At 42.0% G+C, this 22454-nt stretch overlaps 5 protein-coding genes across 6 annotated transcripts; 2 read left to right on the plus strand and 3 right to left on the minus strand.

Moving 5' to 3' along the window:
* Nucleotides 1-27: 27 nt before the first annotated feature.
* Nucleotides 28-2060, minus strand: LOC102714354 (B3 domain-containing protein Os03g0184500). 2 transcript variants are annotated; one of them, XM_015835381.2, is made up of 6 exons: nucleotides 1868-2060; nucleotides 1657-1752; nucleotides 1143-1174; nucleotides 868-1042; nucleotides 562-768; nucleotides 28-454 (listed from the first exon to the last, which is right to left on the minus strand). In XM_015835381.2, the coding sequence occupies exons 1-6, from the start codon at nucleotides 2006-2008 to the stop codon at nucleotides 404-406; spliced, it is 702 nt and encodes a 233-aa protein (XP_015690867.2). In that variant the 5' UTR covers nucleotides 2009-2060; the 3' UTR covers nucleotides 28-403. The 2 variants fall into 2 exon arrangements, with proteins under 2 accessions (XP_015690867.2, XP_006649518.2); XM_006649455.3 differs by having other exon boundaries at nucleotides 1657-1758.
* A 3434-nt stretch (nucleotides 2061-5494) lies between these two features.
* On the plus strand, nucleotides 5495-7543 carry LOC102707016 (putative dihydroflavonol 4-reductase). Its single transcript, XM_006651042.3, has 5 exons — nucleotides 5495-5764; nucleotides 6184-6312; nucleotides 6508-6672; nucleotides 6905-7210; nucleotides 7329-7543. The coding sequence occupies exons 1-5, from the start codon at nucleotides 5495-5497 to the stop codon at nucleotides 7467-7469; spliced, it is 1011 nt and encodes a 336-aa protein (XP_006651105.3). The 3' UTR covers nucleotides 7470-7543.
* A 3491-nt stretch (nucleotides 7544-11034) lies between these two features.
* LOC102707296 (putative dihydroflavonol 4-reductase) lies at nucleotides 11035-13158 on the plus strand. The gene is made up of 5 exons (XM_040522146.1): nucleotides 11035-11337; nucleotides 11550-11678; nucleotides 12193-12357; nucleotides 12490-12795; nucleotides 12886-13158. The coding sequence occupies exons 1-5, from the start codon at nucleotides 11080-11082 to the stop codon at nucleotides 13024-13026; spliced, it is 999 nt and encodes a 332-aa protein (XP_040378080.1). The 5' UTR covers nucleotides 11035-11079; the 3' UTR covers nucleotides 13027-13158.
* A 489-nt stretch (nucleotides 13159-13647) lies between these two features.
* LOC102714626 (origin of replication complex subunit 2) lies at nucleotides 13648-15997 on the minus strand. Its single transcript, XM_006649456.3, has 6 exons — nucleotides 15668-15997; nucleotides 15446-15552; nucleotides 15221-15353; nucleotides 14361-14652; nucleotides 14052-14279; nucleotides 13648-13975 (listed from the first exon to the last, which is right to left on the minus strand). Exons 1-6 carry the CDS (start codon nucleotides 15845-15847, stop codon nucleotides 13779-13781), a joined length of 1137 nt encoding a protein of 378 aa, XP_006649519.1. The 5' UTR covers nucleotides 15848-15997; the 3' UTR covers nucleotides 13648-13778.
* Nucleotides 15998-16695: 698 nt separating this feature from the next.
* Nucleotides 16696-20525, minus strand: LOC102707570 (pentatricopeptide repeat-containing protein At3g29230). Its single transcript, XM_006651044.3, has 2 exons — nucleotides 17751-20525; nucleotides 16696-17022 (listed from the first exon to the last, which is right to left on the minus strand). The coding sequence occupies exon 1, from the start codon at nucleotides 19186-19188 to the stop codon at nucleotides 17755-17757; it is 1434 nt and encodes a 477-aa protein (XP_006651107.1). The 5' UTR covers nucleotides 19189-20525; the 3' UTR covers nucleotides 16696-17022; nucleotides 17751-17754.
* Between the last annotated feature and the right edge of the window lie 1929 nt (nucleotides 20526-22454).

Here is a 22454-nt window from a genome sequence, read left to right on the forward strand (position 1 = left end):
TGTACATGTTGCATTAGATGACATTAGTTTAGGGCCATTGTTAGGTCAAACAAGCAGTTCATAATCCAATCAATCTGAACGCCAAAAAGGTGTACCAGGTTCCATCAAAACTTAATTAGGGCAGCACCATGCAGTAGCGGAGTAGCCAGACACATAAATAGTAGATACTCCAAATTTGTCAGTTAAGAAACACTCCTTAAGTGGCATTGGCAGTACTCGTGGACATACAATTACAAACAACATAGGATGCAAATAATCCCTGGGTACATAATAGATGCTCTGCATACTAACAGAGTAACAGAATTACTAGTAATGATAGATTAGTAAATAAGATGAAGCCTAAACACACCCAAAATGCAACTTGCGGTCTCCTGATATGTTAGTAGCGCCATCTGCGTTGATTTCACTTGGTTGCCTCATTTCCATCACCAACAGTAGCTCGGATAATATGTACCTGGACAGAAATTGATGATTTTGAAAGGATTACTCACATTATTCAGAGATGAAACATGCTTAAGTTATAGGTACAAATTATTCGAGCATAGGAGTAAAAATTAACACCTTGAAGGTGGTAGGCTTGATCAATTGAAAAACTGTCGCATCTCCATCCAACAATCCATGATCCAAAGCAAAACCAGCCCAGCCACCACTTAGACCATTCTTGTAGGCAAGGTAATTGGTATCAAATTCTTCATCTTTCTCATCCACCAAAGTGACAATGGCATCACGTTTTGGCAGGTAAGTCTCACAGAAATGCCTGGGTAAACCCTTTTGATCATGTCACCAGACAAATATTAGTATCCCATGACATCAGTTCCCTTAAGAAGTGAAGTTTGCAGGACGGTAATATGATAAAGCCGTACTCACCAACCAGAATCCACGCACCACATGTGAATGTAGCATTGGCTTCACGAAGGAGGGGAATTCAGGGTCAAGTTGTGATTCCAGTTCCTCTGCTTTTCTGGCTGCCTCAAGCCTAGCTTCCATGGAAATTGATCCACGGGTCGCCAGGTAGATGCTATCAATCGGTTTTCTTGGAGACCTGCAGAAGAAATTGCAAGATTGGGGACAGAGTTTTGCTACTTAGTGGGAGCGATACAGGCTTCACGCTGCTATAGAAATTTTGGCACATAAAGACGTACCTTTTCATCCTCTCTGAGCCATTGGATGCTCCCTGTTGACGAATGCTACATGTCAGTAATGAACACATCTGTTATGGTTAAAACGTACGGATGCTAGGAACAATGGCACTGTTTACAATGCCATTTACTCTATATCATTTGACACAAAGATTGTTAAGTTCTGCTAAAACACATATTTTTGTTTCAGAGACTTATTATTTCTCAGTAGTTCCTGCTAATTTTTCACATTTTGGAACAATTCAATTGGTCAGAAAACGCGAAATACAGTTTCTTCACTGTGCAATGGGCCATTTTTACAGTTTGCACTAACCGGAATGACAGCATCGAGCCAGATGTACACTACAAATCATGCTCAATAATTTGCAATCTTTGAACCTAGAACCAAATGCATCAGAACAAGACCAAGTGCATCTGAACTAAATTTATTCTCCTGAACATTGCTGAACTTTTTTGTCCTGGGATAACTGGGGATAGATGAAACAGCAGATGAGCAGAGCAGAACCACAGCAGTTACCTCTGCATACTTGACCTCAGGGAGGTTAGCGAGGCGGCGGGACCTCCTCGGCGGGGACGGGGCCACGACGGCCGCCTCGACGATCCTGCGCCTCTTCTGCTTCTGCACGGTCAGGGAAAAAAAAACCATGGAAGAAAACCCAGAGACCAAATTAAAATGAGGGGAGCAACGTGGAAGGAGCTGTAAGCCTGAAAGCGTCATGACCAAGTACCATGGGGGAGGGGGTCTTGGGGGCGAGGGCGAGGGCGGCGGAGAGGTGGCGCAGGTTGAGCGCCTCCATCTTGCGCTTGTTCTCCTCCACCGTCCTCTCCCGCGCTGCCTCGTACGGCGACATCCCCTTGTCGATCGCCATCCCCCCCTCTCTCTCTCTCTCTCCGCCCTCTTGCGTGATGCCGCAGGGATTGCCGAGGCCGCCGGAGAAGAAGAAGAAGAAGGGGGAGGAGGAGGAAGGGTTTAAGGCGAGGACGAAGGGTTTGGGTTTTCACTGGCAGTGGCGGAGTCGACCGTTGGAGCGCGGCGGCGGGGTTAAAAGCGGTGAATTTACCGGGGCCGGCGCGCGGGGGAGAAGACGTTTCGTGCTTCGTGCAGTGCGCGTGCGCCCGTAATTTTTTTTTTCTCGGCAGAGTGAGAATGGAGCCTTAAATAACAGCAAGTATAACGTAGGCTATAAGCTAGTTAAATATTATGTGGAGAAGAGAGAAGATGAGAGAGTGTAAGTGGGCTGTAAGCTTGTAGCCAGCTCAGGCACAGAAACCAAGAATCTCACAGAGTGACATATTGGTCCTACATTAATAATAAAAAGCTAACTACTGTATGGGTAAGCTAAGAGAAGGCTATATTAATAGTACTAGCTGGGCTCGTGACTGGGAAAAAATAATAAAAAGTATCTCGAGGGATGGATACCCCGTGATATCAAATTATTTCTAATCGTTGGATCTAACCATGTACATCCTACTCAGCTAAATCTAATGGTGGAGGATGATTTGATACCTCGAAGTACTTTTTGTTGGACGGGAGCAAATCTTGGGCTGAAAAGTTGTCGGAGTTTTTGTCCCATGGGGTTGGCCAAGAATTTTGTTCCGGTAGGCTCTAAGGTAGGGACGAGAAGAGCATAATCAACAGATCAGCTATCTCATCTTTCGTTCTAGAAACAAAGGATAATAAACAGATCAGCTATCTCATCCTTCGTTCTAAAAATAGAGAATAGATAGTAAAAGTTAAGCTCTAGAAGAGCATCTATCTTATCTTTTATTTTTAGATATCATCATATTAGGATTGAGAAAAACGATGTTTAAATGTTCTTATTCCATCTTCCAATGAGATGTGGAGGATATCATATATAAATAATCTGTTGTTTTAAATGATCATTTAAATAAAGATATAGATGACCAAATTTAAATGAGCCGTTAAGATGCTCTTATAGACCAAAGCTCTTGGATCCTTTCACAATTCTATTTAATTTGCAAAAAAAATTAGCTCGAAAATTATCCCATTGTAGACCCCAAACATTAAATTTCGTTGGTAGAAAAGTTAGTTCGTTACCACTTCCGTATAATATATGTATATACGAGATCCGCATGTCAACCACTCATTAGTTCTATATTTTTGTTGAAAAGGAAAGATATCATGGGGTCGATGGATAGCAGTAACAATTATATGCAACTTTGGTCATAAATATTTCACGGCTAGGATAAATTTGGACTAACTTTCAAAATTTTGCCACCAATAATTTCTCAAATAGTCGAATACTATCTACTCCCTCCGTTTCATAATGTAATAAGTTTTAGCTATGCTTAGATTCATCTATTAACCAATGTATATTGTTTATATATATGTCTCGATTCATTGATATCTATATGAATTTAGAATACGCTAGAAAATCTTACATTATGAAACGAAGGTAGTATGTTTCTATTTTTTGAACCAATCAACATCATCTATTAAAATGGAGAGAACACTTTATTTGAAAAACAAAATGAGATGGTATAAGTGGTGCACAGATAACCTTGAAAAAATATCATAATACAACTTATATTCGATTTTTTAAGAGTTATTTTGATATAAAAACGATGGTAAACTTTTCAACAAAATACTATCTTAATGTCAAATGTTTATGATCTGAGGGAATATATAAAGAGAAACAAAAGAGACATAAAGTTATTGTATTTCCATCACATAATACGTCTGAAATATAAAAGAACAAGAAAAATTATTATTGTTTCATATGTTGTTTTCACTATACAAAGAAGATACTAATGTGTATACTTTTTTTAAGGTATGAACTGATGTTCGTGTACAATCAGTCAATTATCTGCCACCACCACCATCAACTTCTTGTTTTTTATCTATACATTATTTATACATTATTAAAGAAAACATAATAGTGAATTCTATTCTCACTAACTATACTTATTTATAATGGAAGGAAAGAAAAGAACATAAGATTAATAGACTCATATATATCAATAACAAACATATGTAACGATTAATATGGCACATAAAAAAATAATGTTAATAACATGTTATAATATTTTTTAAAAAAATTAAATACTGTTGCAACGTACGAACAATATGCCTAGTATAAGTGAAAAGGAATATTTCTGTCCTGCAACTTGACTACTGGACAAAGTCAAAGGTACAGTTGACTGCTAGTAGTTGGGACGAGGCACTAACTACTCCTTCCCTTCTTAATTAAAATATTGATGGGATGGGAATCATGATAATCAGCAATAACGATTGAATTATGGCAAACCTTACTAGTTTTGAAGTATTAAAATCTACTCCAGTATTTAATGTGACATAACCTATTAATAATCCATGTATCAAGATTCATAGTATTAGATTAGGCTTTAATGATGCCAACTGCCATGATCCTGAAGTTGATGTTGCGACAACGTGGCGCTGCAAGCGATAAATGCAAACTCAACACAGCTGATGTTGATGACAAGACGACCATATTGACACCTCCAAAAAATACCGTAAATTTGACAAATTGGCCACTTTGAAAAAAATGTTTAATATAATAAAACCAAAAACTAATTACGACCGTTAACATCACGAGCAACCTTATTTCACTGTTAAAATTTTACTTATGGGAAGAATTCTGGCGGGATGAGATGTATGGATGCATAGAAGAGTCTCGGTTAATTCAGAAGACGTTCGAGTGAGATCTGGTAGAAGACGAAGATGTCTCGTATACGCATGAAAGATTCAAAGAATTACCGATGAGGATGGATGATGTGGAACTGATCCGCTGATGGAGACGAAGCCAGAATTTTTTTTATTTTTTAAACATTTTAAATAAGAGTAGTTTGAAGTATCAATAGGTAGTATCAAGAGGTAAAAAAATTTATACTAAAATTTTAATACTTCTCAATACCTACTCAAAGGCCGTAAAATTGCTCTTTTAATAAATAATGTTATTACTAAAACTTGAAGAAAAATATATTCATCGTATGAAACTTTTGACCACGCCAGTGTCGGTGGTGTGGCAAAAACGCTGTCATGCCACCGACAAAAACTCTACATGCTCAGCGTCGTCTTGTCACACCCATGTTAATAGCATGAACAAAAGGTTCATATAGTGAAAATATTTTCTCTCACGGTTTAGTAATAAAATTATTTATTAAAAAGGTTTAAAAATAAAAAAAATCACGCAGCCGCCATCACTGTCAGGCATTCTTATTTACTACTCCAGTAGCTGCGCCTGCGCCTCTACTGCTGCATGCTCCGGGCATTGATCGATCGATCTGTTGCGGTTTTGCTGCTTTAAGCTGCAAATCGTCCATTCGTTGTGGTGTTCGTGCTGCTGCTCTGAGGGTAGCCGCCGGCGACGATCATGAGGGTGGTGGTGACCGGCGCAACGGGGTACCTCGGCAGCCGCCTGTGCGGCGCGCTGGCCGGCGCCGGCCACGCCGTGCGCGCGTTCGCGCTCCGCGAGGCCGGCAGCGTAGAGGAGGCCGGCCTGCTCCCGGCGTCCGTCGAGCTGGCGTACGGCGACGTCGCCGACGTGGAGTCACTCGCCGCAGCCTTCGACGGGTGCGACGCCGTCTTCCACCTCGCCGCCGCCGTCGAGGCGTGGCTGCCCGACCCCTCCGTTTTCATCACGGTACGTGTACACGTGACAAGAAAAAAAAATGGTCTCTTCGTTTTTATTTTGTCGTTTTTGCAATATATTTTCCAATTAAATAATTATCGTGTTGACAAGAATACAGTCTCAAAAAACAACTTTAATAAACTATTTTTATTAATATATATATATAAAAGAAATATCAACACATATATCCTTTTAATGATGTACTGTATCTTTCGGCCCAACAAAAATGATGTATCTTTCAGATTTGATATATATATGGTCTCCATACTTATAAATTAAATATTATAAGTTATCTATAGTTTTAAAGTCTTAAAAGTTTGAACTCAATATTATCTAAACGTAAGTATTATTGAGCAGGGGTAGTAATTAGTTTGTTTATTGAGCGTAAGAAATGGATATACTGCGAGTTTGTTTCACGTTACAATTAACAGGTCAATGTTGGAGGACTTGAGAATGTTTTGAAGGCTGGCAGGAGAACACCAACAGTAAAGAAGATAATTTACACGTCATCATTCTTTGCGATTGGCCCAACCAATGGTTATGTTGCAGATGAGACACAGGTATCAAATTCATGAATTCTTACTGGTGCAAATCATTGTCAGTCCTAGGAGTATGTCCAAAAATCATTCTGCACAGTACTACATTAATTTTCAGTCAAAGAAGAACACTTTCTTTCTTTTCAAAAAAGAGAACATTTTCCACAGTAAACAGGAGTAACTACATACTGTAACGGGGTTCAGTTGCTCAAATTGCAGATGCATCAAGGAAAATCCTTCTGCACGGAGTATGAGAAATCAAAGGTTCTTGCAGACCAGATCGCTTTGCAGGCAGCAGCAGAGGGGATGCCAATCACCATCGTCTACCCAGGATTCATGTACGGTCCTGGAAAACTTACAGGAGGAAATCTTGTCGCCCGTATAGTAAGAGAACTTCATAGCTATTTATCTTGCATATGTATGAATGATAAAAGGGGTTTTTTTTTTTTACCGTTCTTGAAAATTAACTCAAGATACCAAAATTTCTTTCCATTCCAGTACCTTGAAAATTGCATCTCAAGATACTAATTTTGTACACTGAAAAATATGCTATCATAGGATATTTTTTAAGGATGATAAAAAAAACTCATTTTTAGAATATCACCAATTCTTGCAGTTAATCGAAAGGTTCAATGGACGCCTGCCTGGTTACATCGGCCATGGCCATGATCGACAATCATTCTGCCATGTCGACGATGTTGCCAGTGGACATGTAGCAGCAATGGAGAAAGGCAGAGCAGGGGAAAGGTACCTCCTCACCGGAGAGAACACGTCGCTGGCTCAGATCTTCGCCATGGCTGCCAGGATCACCAACACAAAGGAGCCCAGATTCCACATACCACTCTGGCTGGTCGAACTGTACGGGTGGATCTCAGTTCTTGTTTCAAGGATCACTGGGAAGCTCCCGTTCATCAGCTATCCTGTACGTCTTTTCGGTGCCTTTTTTTTCGTTTTCTGAACTTTGATTCAGCATTTGCACATGTTGTTGTGGTCAGTCACTGAACATTTTTACTTTGCATGATTTGGGTTGTTTGTTGCAGGCAGTACGTGCTCTTAGGAATCAATGGGCATACTCATGTGAGAAGGCCAAGAGGGAGCTGGGGTACAGTCCTAGGAGCTTGACTGAAGGTCTATCAGAGACGCTCGTGTGGCTTAAGGATAGCGAGATGATCAGATTCTAGTGCCACAACTTTTTACTGCTGCTGTAAGAGCTAAGTTCAATAGTATAGCTAACCACTAGCTCCAATTCATCTATAGTCAATCTAATAGTTAATTCATATAATAGTTACCTATAAAACATTAGTACATGGTCCCACATATCGTATACACATTCTGTCTTGAAGTCTCTATGTAGCTAGCTATAAATTAGTAGACCATCTCTTTTCTCTCTTCACTCTTATTTTTTTAAAATATGTTTATAGCTGGCTTATAGGCTGCTGTTGTACCTGCTGTAAGGCCGCGTTCGGATGGAGGGGGTAAGTTAACTTATCCCCGGCATGAAAAACGTAGCAATAAATTAGTATATGATAAATTAATTATTAATTATTAAAAAATATAAAATAAATTAATATGCTTTTTTCAAACAATTTTCCTATAAAAAATTTTTATAAAAAATATACCGTTTAGTCGTTCGAGAAGCGTGTGTGCGGAAAACGAGAGGGATAAGTTAATTTGAGGAGGTAACGAACGCGGCCTAAGAGATCTTCATGTAAACATGTCAGCATTACTGTGTCATATAAGCAAATCAGTTAGTAGAAGTGTAAATGAATAAAAAGGTTAACCGGTGAGAGAAATATAACTCCACGCCCTTTGTAAGCTAAGAAGAAACCTTAGAGAAAGGCCACCAAGGTACCAACTCTAAAAATTCACTCACCTTGGCTGTGTTAGTTAATTAGATTATTCTCAGATTTTTTTCTTGGTTTTTATATGTATATTTCTCGACCATTAAACAATGTATTTTTCACAAAAAGTTTTTATGATAGCTAATTCCATCATTTACATTTATCATAAAAATTAAATAATCTTTTATCCTTCATCTTTGTCTGGAAAAGAACACAGCCCTTATGTGCTACAATGCTACTGGAGCATTACAATCTATTGGGATAATAGATCTAGAGAATTTAATGTGAAAAAAACTCCTCTAAAATAAAGAGGAAAAAAAATACAGGAAACAAATCCAATAATAACGATATAGGATTACAGGTACAAGGGTGGCCTAAATTTATAGTAATTATATAGGATTAGCACTAAGATTAGTACTAGTGCTAGGGCCGTGTTCGGCAGTAAGGAAAAGAAGGTTAGTTATCTGGCACGGAAAACGTAGTAATAGATTAGTATATGATTAATTAATTATTAATTATAAAAAATATAAAATAGATTAATTTGATTTTTTAAAGCAACTTTCCTATCGAATTTTTTTTCAAAAAATATACCGTTTAGCAGTTCAAAAGGCGTACACACGGAAAACAAGACGAACTAGATAACTTAGGACATTCCTAACCCAATGACTAGGATGGTGTCCATAACATTAAACAAATTGCCATCTAGGATGAAAGATGATGTGGCAAGTGAATAATGAGGAAAGAAAATGAAATCATGTTTTACATGAGACATGTTTTCTACACAATATTCAAGATATTATGTGAGATAAGTAGCATTAAATTGAAGTATGAAATAGTGGTGTTTGTATTGGAAGAGTAGTGTCTAGTACTAGTTTTTTGATGATGTGGAGTTTATGAAAACTACATCTAGTGTTATGGGTTGGGAATGCCTTTATCTAGCACTACGAACGGGCCCTAGGACTAGGATTAGGACTAGTATTGTACTAGGACTAGTATATTTGAGGCATAATCTAACACAATCGTTAGGCTATAAACCTGTTCGCAGAAGGTATAAATGAATATTGATCCATTTGATCCTACGTAGGATGTACTATTCGTAGTTAAATTAAACAAAATGTTGATTTGAAATTCGAAGATGAATAATAAACCCAACAATGTCAAATTTGTTTATACTGAAAGTACTATTCAAACTTGAGAGAAAAAAGTCTACCAGAGGTCCCTAAACTTGAATGCGAGTTTGTTTTTCATCCCTTAACCGCAATACCTGAAATGTGTATCCCTAAACTTATAAAATCCGTCCAAAATAGGTCCCTCGTCAGTATTGACCTATTTTTTTACCGGTTTTGCTAACGTGGCATCCGGTGGAACCCACATGTCAGATTTTTTTTAATTTTCTCTCTCTCCTTCTCTCCCTTCGTCTCCTCTCTCTTCTTCTTAACTCCAGTGTCACGTCGATGACCGGCGGCGTCCGACTGCCTAGCTCCGGCTGATTTCGTGGCGGCCACGGCCAACCCGTGGTGCTACGACGCGTTCGTCGTCCCCGGCGGGTGGTTCATGGAGCAGCTCAGCGCGGACCCGCTCGCCGTGTCGCTCGTCGCGACGGAGCTGCTCAGGCCGGTCGTGATGACATGCCATAGCCAGCTGCTGCTCGCCGCCGCGAGCACCATGCGCGGTGTCCGATGCACAGCGTTATTCAGCATGCAGCTCGTCCGGTGCACGGCGGCGGGCGGTGGGTTAGGGTGGCGGCGACGGACAGAGCTCAATGCAAATCAACTCAATGCAATAAAACGTATGACTAATCTGATTGAGCAAGCTCGTTACAGACTTGGTTACTCTGTAGTTTGTGTCGGAGGAGTTGAAGCAGACGCAGGGCAGCAGGATGACGAGCTTTTGGCCGGGGTCGAGCGGCACGTCAGGGTCCGTGAAGGCGAGGGCGTTGCGGATTTGGTCGGCGAAGGCGAGCCCCGTGAAGACGTCGTCGACGACGGTGGCGAGCGTGTCGGCGGGGCGCGCGGCGTAGCAGTCCGGGCGTCAAGTTCATCGAGGCCTGAGGCCAAGTACTACCACGTTGACGATGACGAGAGCGCGTTCGACGGCATGCGCCGCCTCGCAGGCGACGTCGAGCCACAACGTGAAGGCTTCATGGAGCTCGTGCCAGAGCTCGATGTGGAGCACCTGCCAGCTTCAGTGCTCGCCGTGCAGGTGCTCACCTTCTTCTTCGCCAACTTCAAGCCGGCCAAGGCTGTGCACGGCTACCCGGGCCGGGCATCGGCGTGCGCAACTCGCTGTTCGCGCTTGCCGGCTGCAGCCTGCTCGGCTTCCTGCTCACCTTCCTGGTGCCGAAGCCCAAGGGCAAGTCGCTCGAGGAGATGTCACGGGAGAATGAGACCGCCTAACCGTGAACCAGCCGGCCACGTCCACCGGCGTCCGCTCCGCATGCAGATCCATGCATGCATTGTAGTTCTAGTCCACTAGAGATTTTTCGTTTCTTTTCTTTTCTGTTAGGGGTGGCAACTAGAGGCACGTGAAGAAATAATATGAGGAGGCTGACATGTGGGCTCCGTATACCTTTTTAAAATTATTTTTGCTGACTAGGATGCCACATTAGCGAAACCAGGAATACATACTGCCATGGGACTAAAATTGCACGGTTTTGTATAATTTAGGGGTGAAGATTTCTGGTATTAGAGTTTAAGGATGTCTTGATGTAAAGTTAAAGGACGACAGTGAACTTATTCTAACTTGAGAAGCGTAAAACTTCGCTACTTAAATTTGGGCTGGCCCAAGCCCAAAAGGGAGCCCAGTTGCGGCCCACAAAGTGTTCTTTGTTATCTTGGCCCACTTCTTTGTGGGTTGACAGGTTTTCATCGCCGGAAAGCTGGATGCCATCATTGAATAGTACTAGTTGGATTGGCTGCTCTCCGGCGGCCGCTCGACGGCGGCCGACGTCATGAGGGTGGTGGTGACGGGCGCGACGGGGTACCTCGGCGGCCGCCTGTGCGCGGCGCTGGAGGGCGCCGGCCATGCCGTGCGCGCGTTGGCCCGCCGCTCCAGCGACGCCTCCGGCCTCCCGGCGTCCGTCGAGCTGGCCTACGGCGACGTCACCGACGAGGGGTCCCTCGCCGCCGCCTTCGACGGGTGCGACGCGGTATTCCACGTCGCCGCGGCCGTCGAGCCGTGGCTCCCTGACCCCTCCGTTTTCACCACCGTATGTGCGCTGATCCATTTCTTAGGTTTTCGTGTAGCAAGTAGGGAGTATTATAGACTATGTGAGCGCAAACATTCCACCTATCGTGCAATGAAAACTACGATTCCAACAACAAAAATAGTGAACTACGATTCCAACAGCAAAAATAGTTGATTTTTTCTGCAAAAATTCGGTTGGCTGGTATAAGAAATGGGCATGGTTGGCACTAACAGGTCAATGTGGAAGGACTCAAGAATGTGTTGAAGGCTACTAAGCGAACACCGACTGTAAAGAAGATAATTTACACGTCATCGTTCTTTGCGATTGGGCCAACCGATGGTTATGTCGCAGATGAGACACAGGTAAAACCATGATTTGAACTGTGTAGGCCTTTTGCTTTGAAAGCTTGAAAAATAAATAGAAGGATGATTGTGCTTAAGACTTTTGTCCATAGGTTCTGTTCTAAGCTCAGTCATTGATATGTCTCTCTTTTTCCTTTTTACTTGGTTAACCTGACATTCATGCTAATAAGAGCATATAAGGTGTGCATGAGGAGGATAGGTAGTAGGTACTCATTTTACTTGATTTCCATTGAACTCTTAATTATAAATTTTATGTAATGGAATCTTAGCTGTTCAATTTACCCTATTTCCGAAGTACTTGGATTTACCTCTGATATTCTCTGGTTTCTGCCCCTTGTATAATTGTTTGATACACCAGTTTCCCTTGAACTTTTAGTAACATTTATCCACCGAATGCATGTATGTTGAAATGGAGTAGCCACTTCTTGGAATTATCCACTAATATGCAAAAAAGACCTTTTATACATTAAAGGAATTCTATAAGGTGTAAACAGAATTCAGCTCTAAACTGCAGAGGCATCAAGAGAAAATATTTTGCACAGAGTACGAGAAATCCAAGGTTGTCGCAGACCGAATTGCATTGCAGGCAGCAGCAGAAGGGGTGCCAATCACCATTCTCTACCCTGGAGTTATCTATGGGCCTGGAAAACTAACTACTGGAAATCTTGTTTCCCGTATTGTAAGCGGATTTTTTTACTTATGGCTGTGTAAAATATGCAGTTAATTATCATGTATTTGCTTGAATTTTAAAATATAACATTTCCTGAGAAATAGCCATGACCAAGACTTTCGACTATTGTGATTCTTGCAGTTAATTGAACGGTTTAATGGGCGCCTACCAGGTTACATAGGAGATGGGTATGATAGAGAATCGTTTTGCCATGTTGACGATGTTGTTAATGGGCACATAGCAGCTATGGAGAAGGGAGGAGTTGGGGAAAGATATCTCCTCACTGGAGAAAACTTATCATTCAAGCAGATTTTCAATATGGCTGCTAACATTACAAACACGAAGGCACCCCAATTCCATGTACCTCTCTGGTTGATTGAAGTATATGGGTGGATTTCAGTTTTTGTTTCTCGCATCACTGGAAAGCTCCCATTTATCAGTTACCCTGTATGTTCAGTATTATTCCTTATTTAAGTTTACCATCTGTACATAGGTCAACCCGTTGTGCTTACTAGATTCTCACACTGTGGATTGCAGACAGTACATGTTCTTAGACATCAATGGGCATATTCATGTGATAAAGCCAAGAGGGAGCTGGGCTACAGTCCAAGAAACTTAACTGAAGGTCTATCCGAGGTGCTATTGTGGCTAAAGGAAGAGAAACTGATCAAGTTTTAGCACCTCACCCCTTGTGTTAACTTCTGTTGTATTCGACACAATGTAAGCTAAGATCTGATTTAAATCTATTAGTAACTGTAAGATGTACTACCTCTGTTTCTAAATGTTTGACGTCGTTGACTTTTTTATACGCTTTTGACTATTCGTCTTCTTCAAAAGAATTTGTCAAATATGTAAAGCTATATATATGCATAAAAATATATTTAACAATACATAAAATGATATAAAAATTAGTAATAATTAAGTAAATTTTTTAAATAAGACGGCGTCAAACATTTAGGGATGGAGGGAGTATACGTTTGGTGTAGCAATATATTGTATCATGTCAGTAATAAATTGATATGTAACGTTGTAGTACTGGTTTCATTCAATAAAGGAAAAATATGTTGGTCTTCAAATGAATATTGGTTAATCCGATTCTTTGTAGCCTGCACTTACACAAGTAGCTACAACAACAACAAAAAAAAACTTGTTTAACTCGGATTTTATTGCTACCTAACATTGGGAGAGAGGGAGAGATGTACGCAGAGATCGTTATCTATTCTTTGTTTACGAAGACTGCTGTGAGCCATTGATTGAATCCTCCAGCTGGGAAGGGAATTTGTGTGACGCCCAATCACATTTCATCAAACAACCAGCCGTTTGATAAATTGAGATGGTGAATAATCCATATACAGTTACAGATTGGAATACACAACTGAATTGTTTCCATGGTGATCGCTCGAAAATTTAACAAGTTCAAATCCAGCTGGTCAGGCCAATTCTTGAAGCAGTTTCTCCAGCGCATCAGAAACAAGAGGAATGTGGAGACAATCTTGGCCATCAGAGTGTTTTCTGATCTTCACCAGATCATGATCTTTAAATTCAGTCAGGTGGGAGTTCAGCGTCACTTGACTGCTAACAAGAAAACGCTCACGGCATTTGGTATATAAACTACTGAAATGCATACCTGGCAAACAAGGTAATGAGGTTTAGTTTGTTGGCCACTGGAAATCCTATATAAATTAAGTATACAACAAACTTGCCTTCCTCCTTCTCATTTGCCAGCTGATATTCAGCAAGAACTCTGAAGACACTTTGTGCATTTGGTGTCAGGCTTTGCAGAACAACAAGGGCAGTTTTCGTGGTTTGGGCATAACCGCCGCTGGCAAGAATCAAAGGGTAGAACACACCTTCAACTTTGTAAGGTGCAAACGTTGGGACATGATACCAGCTCCACTTGAACTGTGTGTGCACCATCTTCTTGTCCCATACTGCAATTATTTGACAGATTAGGATATCTTAAACAATGAAGGCATTACAGGAGGACAAAGCTACAGATGCTAGGAACTTACACAAAGGTGCATTAACATGATCTACTGATGCGACAACATGGACCTGCGGGCAGCATGAAAGTCGAGCTAGGTACTGCTGTGATTCAGCATCACGCAAGGCAGGTCCATCAATATTGTGGATAAGCAAGCACACATTGTCATCTCCATTGTCAGATATCTGGTTATTTAGGAAGGAGATAATATCATCTATTGATTGGGAGCCAAATGATTGTAACTGGGGCCTTGTTGCTGTCTGGCATTTTCTCTTAAGTTTTGTTTGTTCCCAAAATATTTCAGCTATTGTAACTATGACCTGAAAAGGGAACAAGACAAATTTTGATAGCTTTAAGAGCTTTGATGTAGAAATTAAAAAAAATCCACTAATGGTAATTTAACATGTAAGAAATTCCTCATTAATGATTAGAGAAGAAATACAATTCATATGAATTTACTAGAGGCACCGAATTTAACAAGATTGGCATGGTTGAACACATAAAAGGTATACAGATCTTTCAATATATTAAATTACAGATGTTTGGGGCCACGATCCACATAGGCACGTAAGGATCTCCATATGACCATATGCAGCACCAAGATAAAGGAATCTCATAGAATTTCCATGAATCATCTATTTCAGCTTCAGAACTATTAAAGAGTAATGTTTGATGACAATTTGAGCACTAATCAGTGAAAATTAAGCTTGCACAATCAACTTTGGATAAGGAATCAATGCCTTTGATGTTTAATTTATTTATCCTAAACGTTAACTCTTTAAGGACTGTATGTTCAATGGTGTCCATGATTTTTTTTTCTCTGAACAGCAACGCAGTAAACAATCCATTCTGCAGGCAAAAGGGTCAATATTAGCCAGAAGGACATACTTGCTTCAAGTTGATGGACGGGAGATAGCCATTGATCACAATGACAGTGAAATCAGTCAAGGTCGTGGAGGCAAAATCCTCGAGCAACAGCTTCTTCGATCCAAATCCATACATCAGGAGACTAAACCCACATCTACAGCACAGCAGCACGTCGTTTTTTTTTTTTTTTTGGTCTGAACCACATCAAAACTAGGTCGAAACAAAAGGAGGATCGCGTGCTGATACCTTAGCTCGAACAGCCAGTTGCTGTACTGGTTCTTGTAGCTTCTCGTCAGAGCCTCCACCTCGCTCTCGTGCTTCGGGGGGATCTCCGCGAGGGAAGCTCGCAGCACCTGCACAGATCTCGAATCAGGCCATTTCGCCGCCGCCATGGCCACGGAAACGAAGGGGGAGCACGAATCGGACGACTAGTTCTAGGGTTTCGAGGAGAGGGGGGGGCGGGTAGACCTGCTCGTCGACGAGGTTGAGGTCGGCGAGCTTGCCGGCGGCGCGAGCGCGCTTCTTGCCGGAGGAGGGCTCCTTCTCCTTGGCCAGGAAGTAGTTCCTGGAGAACCCCGCCTCCTCGTCGTCGTCCTCGGACCCGGAGCTTACCCCCGCCGCCGCCGCGTGGCCGCCTCTCGGGGCCATCGGGGCTTGCTTCCGCCGCCGCCGCCGCGAGGATGAAGGACGACGGGGGGGGGGGGGAGGGCGCACTCGCACGAAGGGCAGGCGGTTCCGCGGTTTTTCCCGCGCTTTGCTGCCTCTTTTCGCGGCAAATGGCTCTGTCGGCTTAGCTGGGCCGAGCCCATCTGACAGTTTGGGTTGGGCCATGACGTCAATATATTGGAATTTTCTATTATTAATTTTATTTTTAAAAATATTTACATAAATATATTTCTATTTCAAAAAATTAAAAAAACTAACCTTCTCGCGTCCAACCGTTGGGTGCGGTGTATAAAACGCCCTCTGGTTAGGCATGGTAGATGACGTGGCCGATGACAAGTGGTGTAGAATTTTACGGTCGGTCTCTTGCCTCCTTCTGTAAGGGCATTTTATCGGCAGCCAGTGGACCACTTACAAAATTACCACACTACCTTTTTTTACAATTGACCCCTTGTTACTGATAAAACATCATAGCAGAGGGCTTTAATAAGGCCGCTTGCAAAATTACCGCGTTGCCCTTTTTACAGGCGACCCCTTGCGGTCGATAAAATGCCCTACCATAGGGTTTAAGGGAGCTGCATGCAAAAATCCCCCTCAACGACCATCTCTCGCGTCCCACTCGTCGTCTACCACTTCACCTACTGCGCCCTCTCAGAGAGAGTTTTATACATTGCATCCACTAGTTGGGTGCAAGGAGATTTGTTTTGCAATTTTTTGAAATGAAAATACATTTCTATAAATATTTCTAATATTAAATTAATAAAAAATCAATATATTGTAAACCACGTAAAAAGATAAAATCAACTGATTACAATGTGTTGATAATAAGGGGTTAAGTTTGCGAAGTTCCATCGAGACTATTAACCAAAGTATATCGACCATTAACAAGTAATCAATACACCTGATCTTTCATCGCTCTGGATTTACCTTTTCTTTTACTATTTAAAAAAACATAGCGACAGTAAAAACCATTAACAAAGGATCAGTACACATTATACTACATCACTATATTTTGACTAAATTGAACAAGAGAAGTAGTGTAGGCTTCCTGGGTAGAGGATAAAATCACAGTAACCAAAGTTATGCTGGTTATTCATAAACCATTTTGTGAAGTTACAAAGCAGAAGAAGGTAGGTTATTGGTCATAGTCTTTGCCATCTCTGTAATGAAGGAATACCATTATGAACCAACGGTAAATTATTGTGAAGAACAAAAAAAAACATGGGTACATCATTGTGAAGAACAAAAACAACAGGGGCCACAGAGGTGGTGCACCTTTTGTAGCTATACAATTGCTCAAAGGAAGGTATAAGTTATAACAAGAAACCGAGCTTACAGAAAAGGGTAGGTCTAACTTAGGCCTAGCAGTTTAGCAGCCAAGGTATTTACTTGCTGTCATTCTATGGGATATGGACATAGAAGACATAATTAGGCATGATTATTGAAAATATGGAATGAAACATTTAAACATAAAGGGAATCCACAGTGGCAAAACCGCTTCAGAGAGGTAACAATAAGTTCTCACACGATACAGGGGTAGTATTAGGTGGATTTGTTTAACTTGGTAAAGTAGGTAGAACAATTTTACAGTACTTGAGAAGGTACCATGAGGTACCAAAATTTCAGAATAAAATTTTGGTACCTCTTGGTACTCAAGTAGGTAACCTGGTTATTCAAGGGGTGAAATAGATTTTCTTTTCTGTCACAGAGTAAACTTAAACTGACACCAGATTGTTCATGGTGTAAGGTAATAGTTAGTTCTCACTAACAAGCATGCCCGAATTGACGATGGGCTAGAAATAAGTAATATTGCAGTGCCAGCACAAAAATAAAGATGTCAGCATTGACGATGAATTAGAATGCAAGCAAGAATAGCCAAAACATATACCTTCTTACGTAGCTCGAACACGACTTTGTCCGTAGGGCTTCACTAAATCATCCCTGTCAATCATCATCCGAACTCTCTTTGCATCCTCAACCATTCTGGCCTTTGAGTATATATTAGACATAGTCACAAAATTTCCAGGGTTCTCTGGCTCTAATTGAACCAGTTGCTCAAAAGCAATCTGTGCATACTCCACATTATGGTGTGTTCTACTCGCAGATAACAAAGCCCCCCATACAATTGCATTTGGTCTGATTGGCATCTGACGGATAAATTCAACAGCTTCTCTAAACCTCCCAGCACGTGCAAGCAAATCCACAATACAAGCACACTGCTCCATAGAAGGAATGAGGGAATAATTTTCCATGAAGCGCTCATAAAGTGCAAGACCTTCATCAACCAAGCCACAGTAGCAGCACGCCACGAGAACAGTTGTGAATGTCACAGAATCTGGCTGCATCCCACACCGCAACATTGCATCCACAAGTTCAAGTGCCCTCTCTCCATGTCCATTCTTTGCAAGAGCACCGATCATCACATTCCATGACACAACATCCTTCCGCTCGATCTCAAAGAACACATGTTCAGCATTGCCGACGCAGCCAACACTTGAATACATGTTCATCAACGCATTCCACAGAATGGCGTTTGAACCAGCACCATGGTTTCTCACGATGTACCCATGGACCTGTCTGCCAGACTCCAAATCGCAAGCCCCCAGCACAGCCACAGCCGTACGGGCATTCCCTCGAACACCCCTTGCGCGCATCTCCCGGAAGCAATCCCACGCCTCACCGTTCATCCCGGCACCAGCGAAGCCCCCAATCATCGCGTTCCAGGACACCACGTCCTCGCCGTCCATAAGATCAAAGATCCTCTTCGCCGCATTCACCTTCCCGCACATCGCATACAGCGCGACAAGTGCTGGACCAGCCGAGGCGTAGAAGGCCACCACCGGCACCGTCTTTATGCCGTACGCGTGCGCCGCGCGAGCGGGGAGGAAGGCAGATGCGCGGCGGCAGCAGGAGACAACGCAGGAGAGGAGCTCGGCGTCGGGGCAGACTGGGGAGCTGGAGAAGAGGGAGAGGGCATCCTGGGGACGGCCGTGGCGGGAGAGCGCGGAGATGATGGTTGTGTATGATCCGGTGGAGGGGTGGGGGATGAGGGAGAAGGCGCGGAAGGCGCAGGGGAGGAGACCGGAGAGGGAGTAGGCGGAGACGAGGGCGTTGGAGGCCGGGAGCGAGGAGGGCAGGACGCCCAGCTTGAGGGCGGCGGCGTGTAGGGAAGATACGACCAGGGCGGCGGTGGCGCCGCCGGGGGAGGTGCAGGACGTGGCGGCGGAGATGAGGAGGCGAGGGAGGGAGAGAGGGTCGAGGAGGAGAGCGCGCCGCTCGCCGGCGGCGGGGGCCGCCGAGGTCGAGCACCTGGCGTGCTCGAACATTGCCGTGCGTGCTCTGTAATACCGTTGATTAACGAGAAATTTGAAATTCTGCCGCTGTTTAATATTAGTTTCGATGTTATGCTACCATATAAATGGGTTTCCATAAACAGCCACGTTTAACTAGTGGGCTTCTATATTTTACCATTTTAGCCCATTTATACAGTTTAGATGTATTTTCGGTGAAATTAAATGATTTGCTGACCGATTTGCCCCTGTCTCCTTTTTTCTCCTCCCAACGAGAACGCATGGCGGGCGAGGAGAGCCGACGCCGGCGCGCGTGGCGGGCGAGGAATTTAATTAGGCCAGCTTAATTATCCTGAACTGATTTAATTAGCACAACAAATATTCTTCTCCGTGAGAAGTTCTGATGGTTGTCATTCCCATGGACAATATCTTAAATTGGTGGCAGTTTGCCTCCAACCTTCTGAAACTCCAGCAATACAAAGGCCATCTTTCAGAGAATGCATCATCTCCAGCTATCATCAGGAGCTGTGGAGGCACTGGTCAAGATAAATTGTTGCGGGAGAAATCAACATAACTAAGCTTCAGAGATTGCAATCCTTCAGGGATTTCACCAGAGATCATGTTGTGAGTAGGTTGAGTGAATTCAGAGTGAACAGAGAGGCTAGTGTGTCTGGAATGATGCCAGTCAAATAATCGTCTGCAAGGTTCAGATCAACTAGGCTGTTGCACATACCAATATCTGGTGGTATCGATCCTTGCAAAGCATTTTATTCCAAGTGCAGGAATGACAGCAGCTTCAGACTTCCAATCTTTGCAGGGATTTGGCCGGAGAATTTATTGTTGAAAGCAACAAGCTTCTGAAGCTGGGAAATTGGCACAGGAAGTATGCTTCCAAAGCCAGCAAGTATTGCAGTTTGTGGTTTTGGCACAGGAACCTTGGAAATTCACCAGAGAAATAATTTTCAGATATGTCAATTGCAATGAGTGGTGAGGAACGGCCAAGGTTTGCAGGATAGCTATAAACAACGGGGAAGGGGGAAAGGGCTCAACGCGGGCAGCTCTGCCTCCCTCCCTCCATCTAGGGTTTGGAGTGGGGAGGCGCGGCGACGCCGCCCTGGCCGGCGCGACGCCCTCCGGCCCAAAGGCTGCTCCGAGCCGGGGAGATGGGCTGGAGGGGCGGCGAGTGGCGGCTGGCCCAAGCGTCGGCAGCAGGAGGTGCGGTGGCGGAGAAGGGTGGCGCGGATGGGCGGCGGCGTCCGCAGTCGCCTTCGCAAGTTCGCGTTCTCCCTTTCTGGATATCCCTCTCCCCTGTTCAGGACGTTTTGGTCCGGTTTAATCAGGTAGCAGGGGGCAAAACAGTCCCGTTTATAATTAATTTCACCGAAAATACATCTAAACTACATAAATGGGCTAAAATGGCAAATATCGAAGCCCACCCAGTTAAGCGTGGCTCTGTATCGAAACTAATTTGTAGGATGGCATAACATCGAAACCAACATTAAGCAATGATAAAATCTCAAATTTCTCGTTGATTAATGTCTCGTTCCCCCTCGCCGGAGCGTCCCAACGGCTTATATGAATTTAGTCATCTACTCCTTCCGGTTACTAATAAATGATGTTTTGGACAATCAAATGAACTAACTTTTGCCTAAGGCCTTGTTTAGTTCCCAAATTTCTTTTCCAAAAACATCACATCAAATTTTTGGACACCTAAATAAAGCATTAAACATAGATGAACCAAAAAACTAATTGCACAGTTATGGAAGAAATCTTGAGACGAATCTTTTGAACCTAATTAGCACATGATTAGCCATAAGTGCTACAGTAGCCAACATGTACTAATGACGGATTAATTAGGCTCAAAAGATTCGTCTCGCGGTTTCTAGGCTAGCCGTGAAATTCGTTTTTTCATTCGTGTCCGAAAACCCCTTCCGACATCCGGTCAAACATTTAACGTAACACTTCTTCCAAAAATTTTCTCAATCTAAACACCACCTAAGATTGTTTGTCCAAACGTCAAATATTAAAGATCGGAGGGAGTATATCTTTACTTAGATAATTATCTAAAATAATTTTATCCGTCATATCTCTATATCTCTTTGTACTCTACCAAATTATCTATATATGGCATCCTTTATATTTCTTTGGGGATGGAGATAGATCATCTAATATAAAGTTTCTCTGATAATATGGATGACATTCAAAAATAGATAATAAGATAACCGTTGTTAGAGCTCAATTTGTAGTCTCCATCTTCTATTTTCAGGATAAGGGATAGGATAGATGAGCTGTTGGGGATGCTCTTACGTTCTATGTTTATAAGCTAAAATTTTAAATTTTAAAACTTTATAGTTTTCCTCACTAAATTTTTAGTTTCCAGCCTTAAATTTTAAATCGTTAAAAATACATAGGTAAAAGTTTTATATTTTTATTTATAAAAATGTCATTTATTTCTAAGTTAATCGAACGGCTTACAATTACTGTGAACAAAAAGTTCCTTTCAATAATCATTCGAGTTTCGGATGAACTTCTTGTTTTCACAAACAATGAGCATGGTCTCACATGAAAATTCATATAGCTAGAAAATTACACGTTGGAAATAGCTACAGCTGTAAAAAGTGTGGTTACTGGAAATATGGTGCGCCCACTGCTTAGCATGTTCAGCGTTTCTTTTAGAAAATACACGGATCATACGTATTTGAAAGGACCTTTTGATGGATCTTCAATTTCTGATTGACACGCACAAGTAAACTCCGTTGCATTTAAAGGAAACTGGAAATCCATAATTTATTTTTGTTTTTTTCATATCTGTTTGACTTTCAAGGCAAATGTAGTCAAGTTTATAATATTTGTACTCACACAATTAAATGTTTCTTAATTTATACTTGTAGGGTAAAGGATTACAAAAGGAGTTAATAGATGACGGCATTGAATCATTTGCCTTATTTAAGAAAAAATATACTAATATATAAACATCTAGCTATAATTAAAATATACTTAATAATAAATCTAATTAAAATGAATAAATGATAATTCCAAGAGTTTTTTTTCATACGACAAGCAATCAAATGTATGAAAAAAGTCAAATGTTGTTAACTATTAATATACGGAGGAGTACTGATATAGATTTGGTTCGACATATTGTGCTAACGTCAATGCATAACATCTAGGGTCAGCGCCGTGCAGTTTTACGTGGATGAGAATCCGAAAAATTTAGTAAACTAAAATATATCAAATTCCTAAAAACGCTCCATGTATGCTAAAAAAATATATTTTGTAAATAAAGCCATAAAGTGTTTTCC

This window comes from Oryza brachyantha, chromosome 3 (genome assembly GCF_000231095.2).
Source record: "Oryza brachyantha chromosome 3, ObraRS2, whole genome shotgun sequence".
Lineage (NCBI taxonomy): Eukaryota > Viridiplantae > Streptophyta > Magnoliopsida > Poales > Poaceae > Oryza > Oryza brachyantha.

What these genes read in the sequence shown, in the direction of transcription:
- LOC102707296 (XM_040522146.1), top strand. Translation starts at nt 11,080, where the DNA reads ATGAGGGTGGTGGTGACGGGCGCGACGGGGTACCTCGGCGGCCGCCTG. An exon ending in ACCCCTCCGTTTTCACCACC is followed by an intron (nt 11,338 to 11,549) that starts GTATGTGCGCTG and finishes TGGCACTAACAG; the next exon opens with GTCAATGTGGAAGGACTCAA. An exon ending in ATGTCGCAGATGAGACACAG is followed by an intron (nt 11,679 to 12,192) that starts GTAAAACCATGA and finishes TCTAAACTGCAG; the next exon opens with AGGCATCAAGAGAAAATATT.
- LOC102714354 (XM_006649455.3), bottom strand. Translation starts at nt 2,008, where the DNA reads ATGGCGATCGACAAGGGGATGTCGCCGTACGAGGCAGCGCGGGAGAGG. An exon ending in CTGAGGTCAAGTATGCAGAG is followed by an intron (nt 1,175 to 1,656) that starts GTAACTGCTGTG and finishes ATTCGTCAACAG; the next exon opens with GGAGCATCCAATGGCTCAGA. An exon ending in TCAAGCCTACCACCTTCAAG is followed by an intron (nt 455 to 561) that starts GTGTTAATTTTT and finishes ATTTCTGTCCAG; the next exon opens with GTACATATTATCCGAGCTAC.
- LOC102714626 (XM_006649456.3), bottom strand. Translation starts at nt 15,847, where the DNA reads ATGGCCCCGAGAGGCGGCCACGCGGCGGCGGCGGGGGTAAGCTCCGGG. An exon ending in TCAACCTCGTCGACGAGCAG is followed by an intron (nt 15,553 to 15,667) that starts GTCTACCCGCCC and finishes AGATCTGTGCAG; the next exon opens with GTGCTGCGAGCTTCCCTCGC. An exon ending in GGCAAATGAGAAGGAGGAAG is followed by an intron (nt 13,976 to 14,051) that starts GCAAGTTTGTTG and finishes CTTGTTTGCCAG; the next exon opens with GTATGCATTTCAGTAGTTTA.
- LOC102707570 (XM_006651044.3), bottom strand. Translation starts at nt 19,188, where the DNA reads ATGTTCGAGCACGCCAGGTGCTCGACCTCGGCGGCCCCCGCCGCCGGC.
- LOC102707016 (XM_006651042.3), top strand. Translation starts at nt 5,495, where the DNA reads ATGAGGGTGGTGGTGACCGGCGCAACGGGGTACCTCGGCAGCCGCCTG. An exon ending in GAAATCTTGTCGCCCGTATA is followed by an intron (nt 6,673 to 6,904) that starts GTAAGAGAACTT and finishes CAATTCTTGCAG; the next exon opens with TTAATCGAAAGGTTCAATGG. An exon ending in TCCCGTTCATCAGCTATCCT is followed by an intron (nt 7,211 to 7,328) that starts GTACGTCTTTTC and finishes TGTTTGTTGCAG; the next exon opens with GCAGTACGTGCTCTTAGGAA.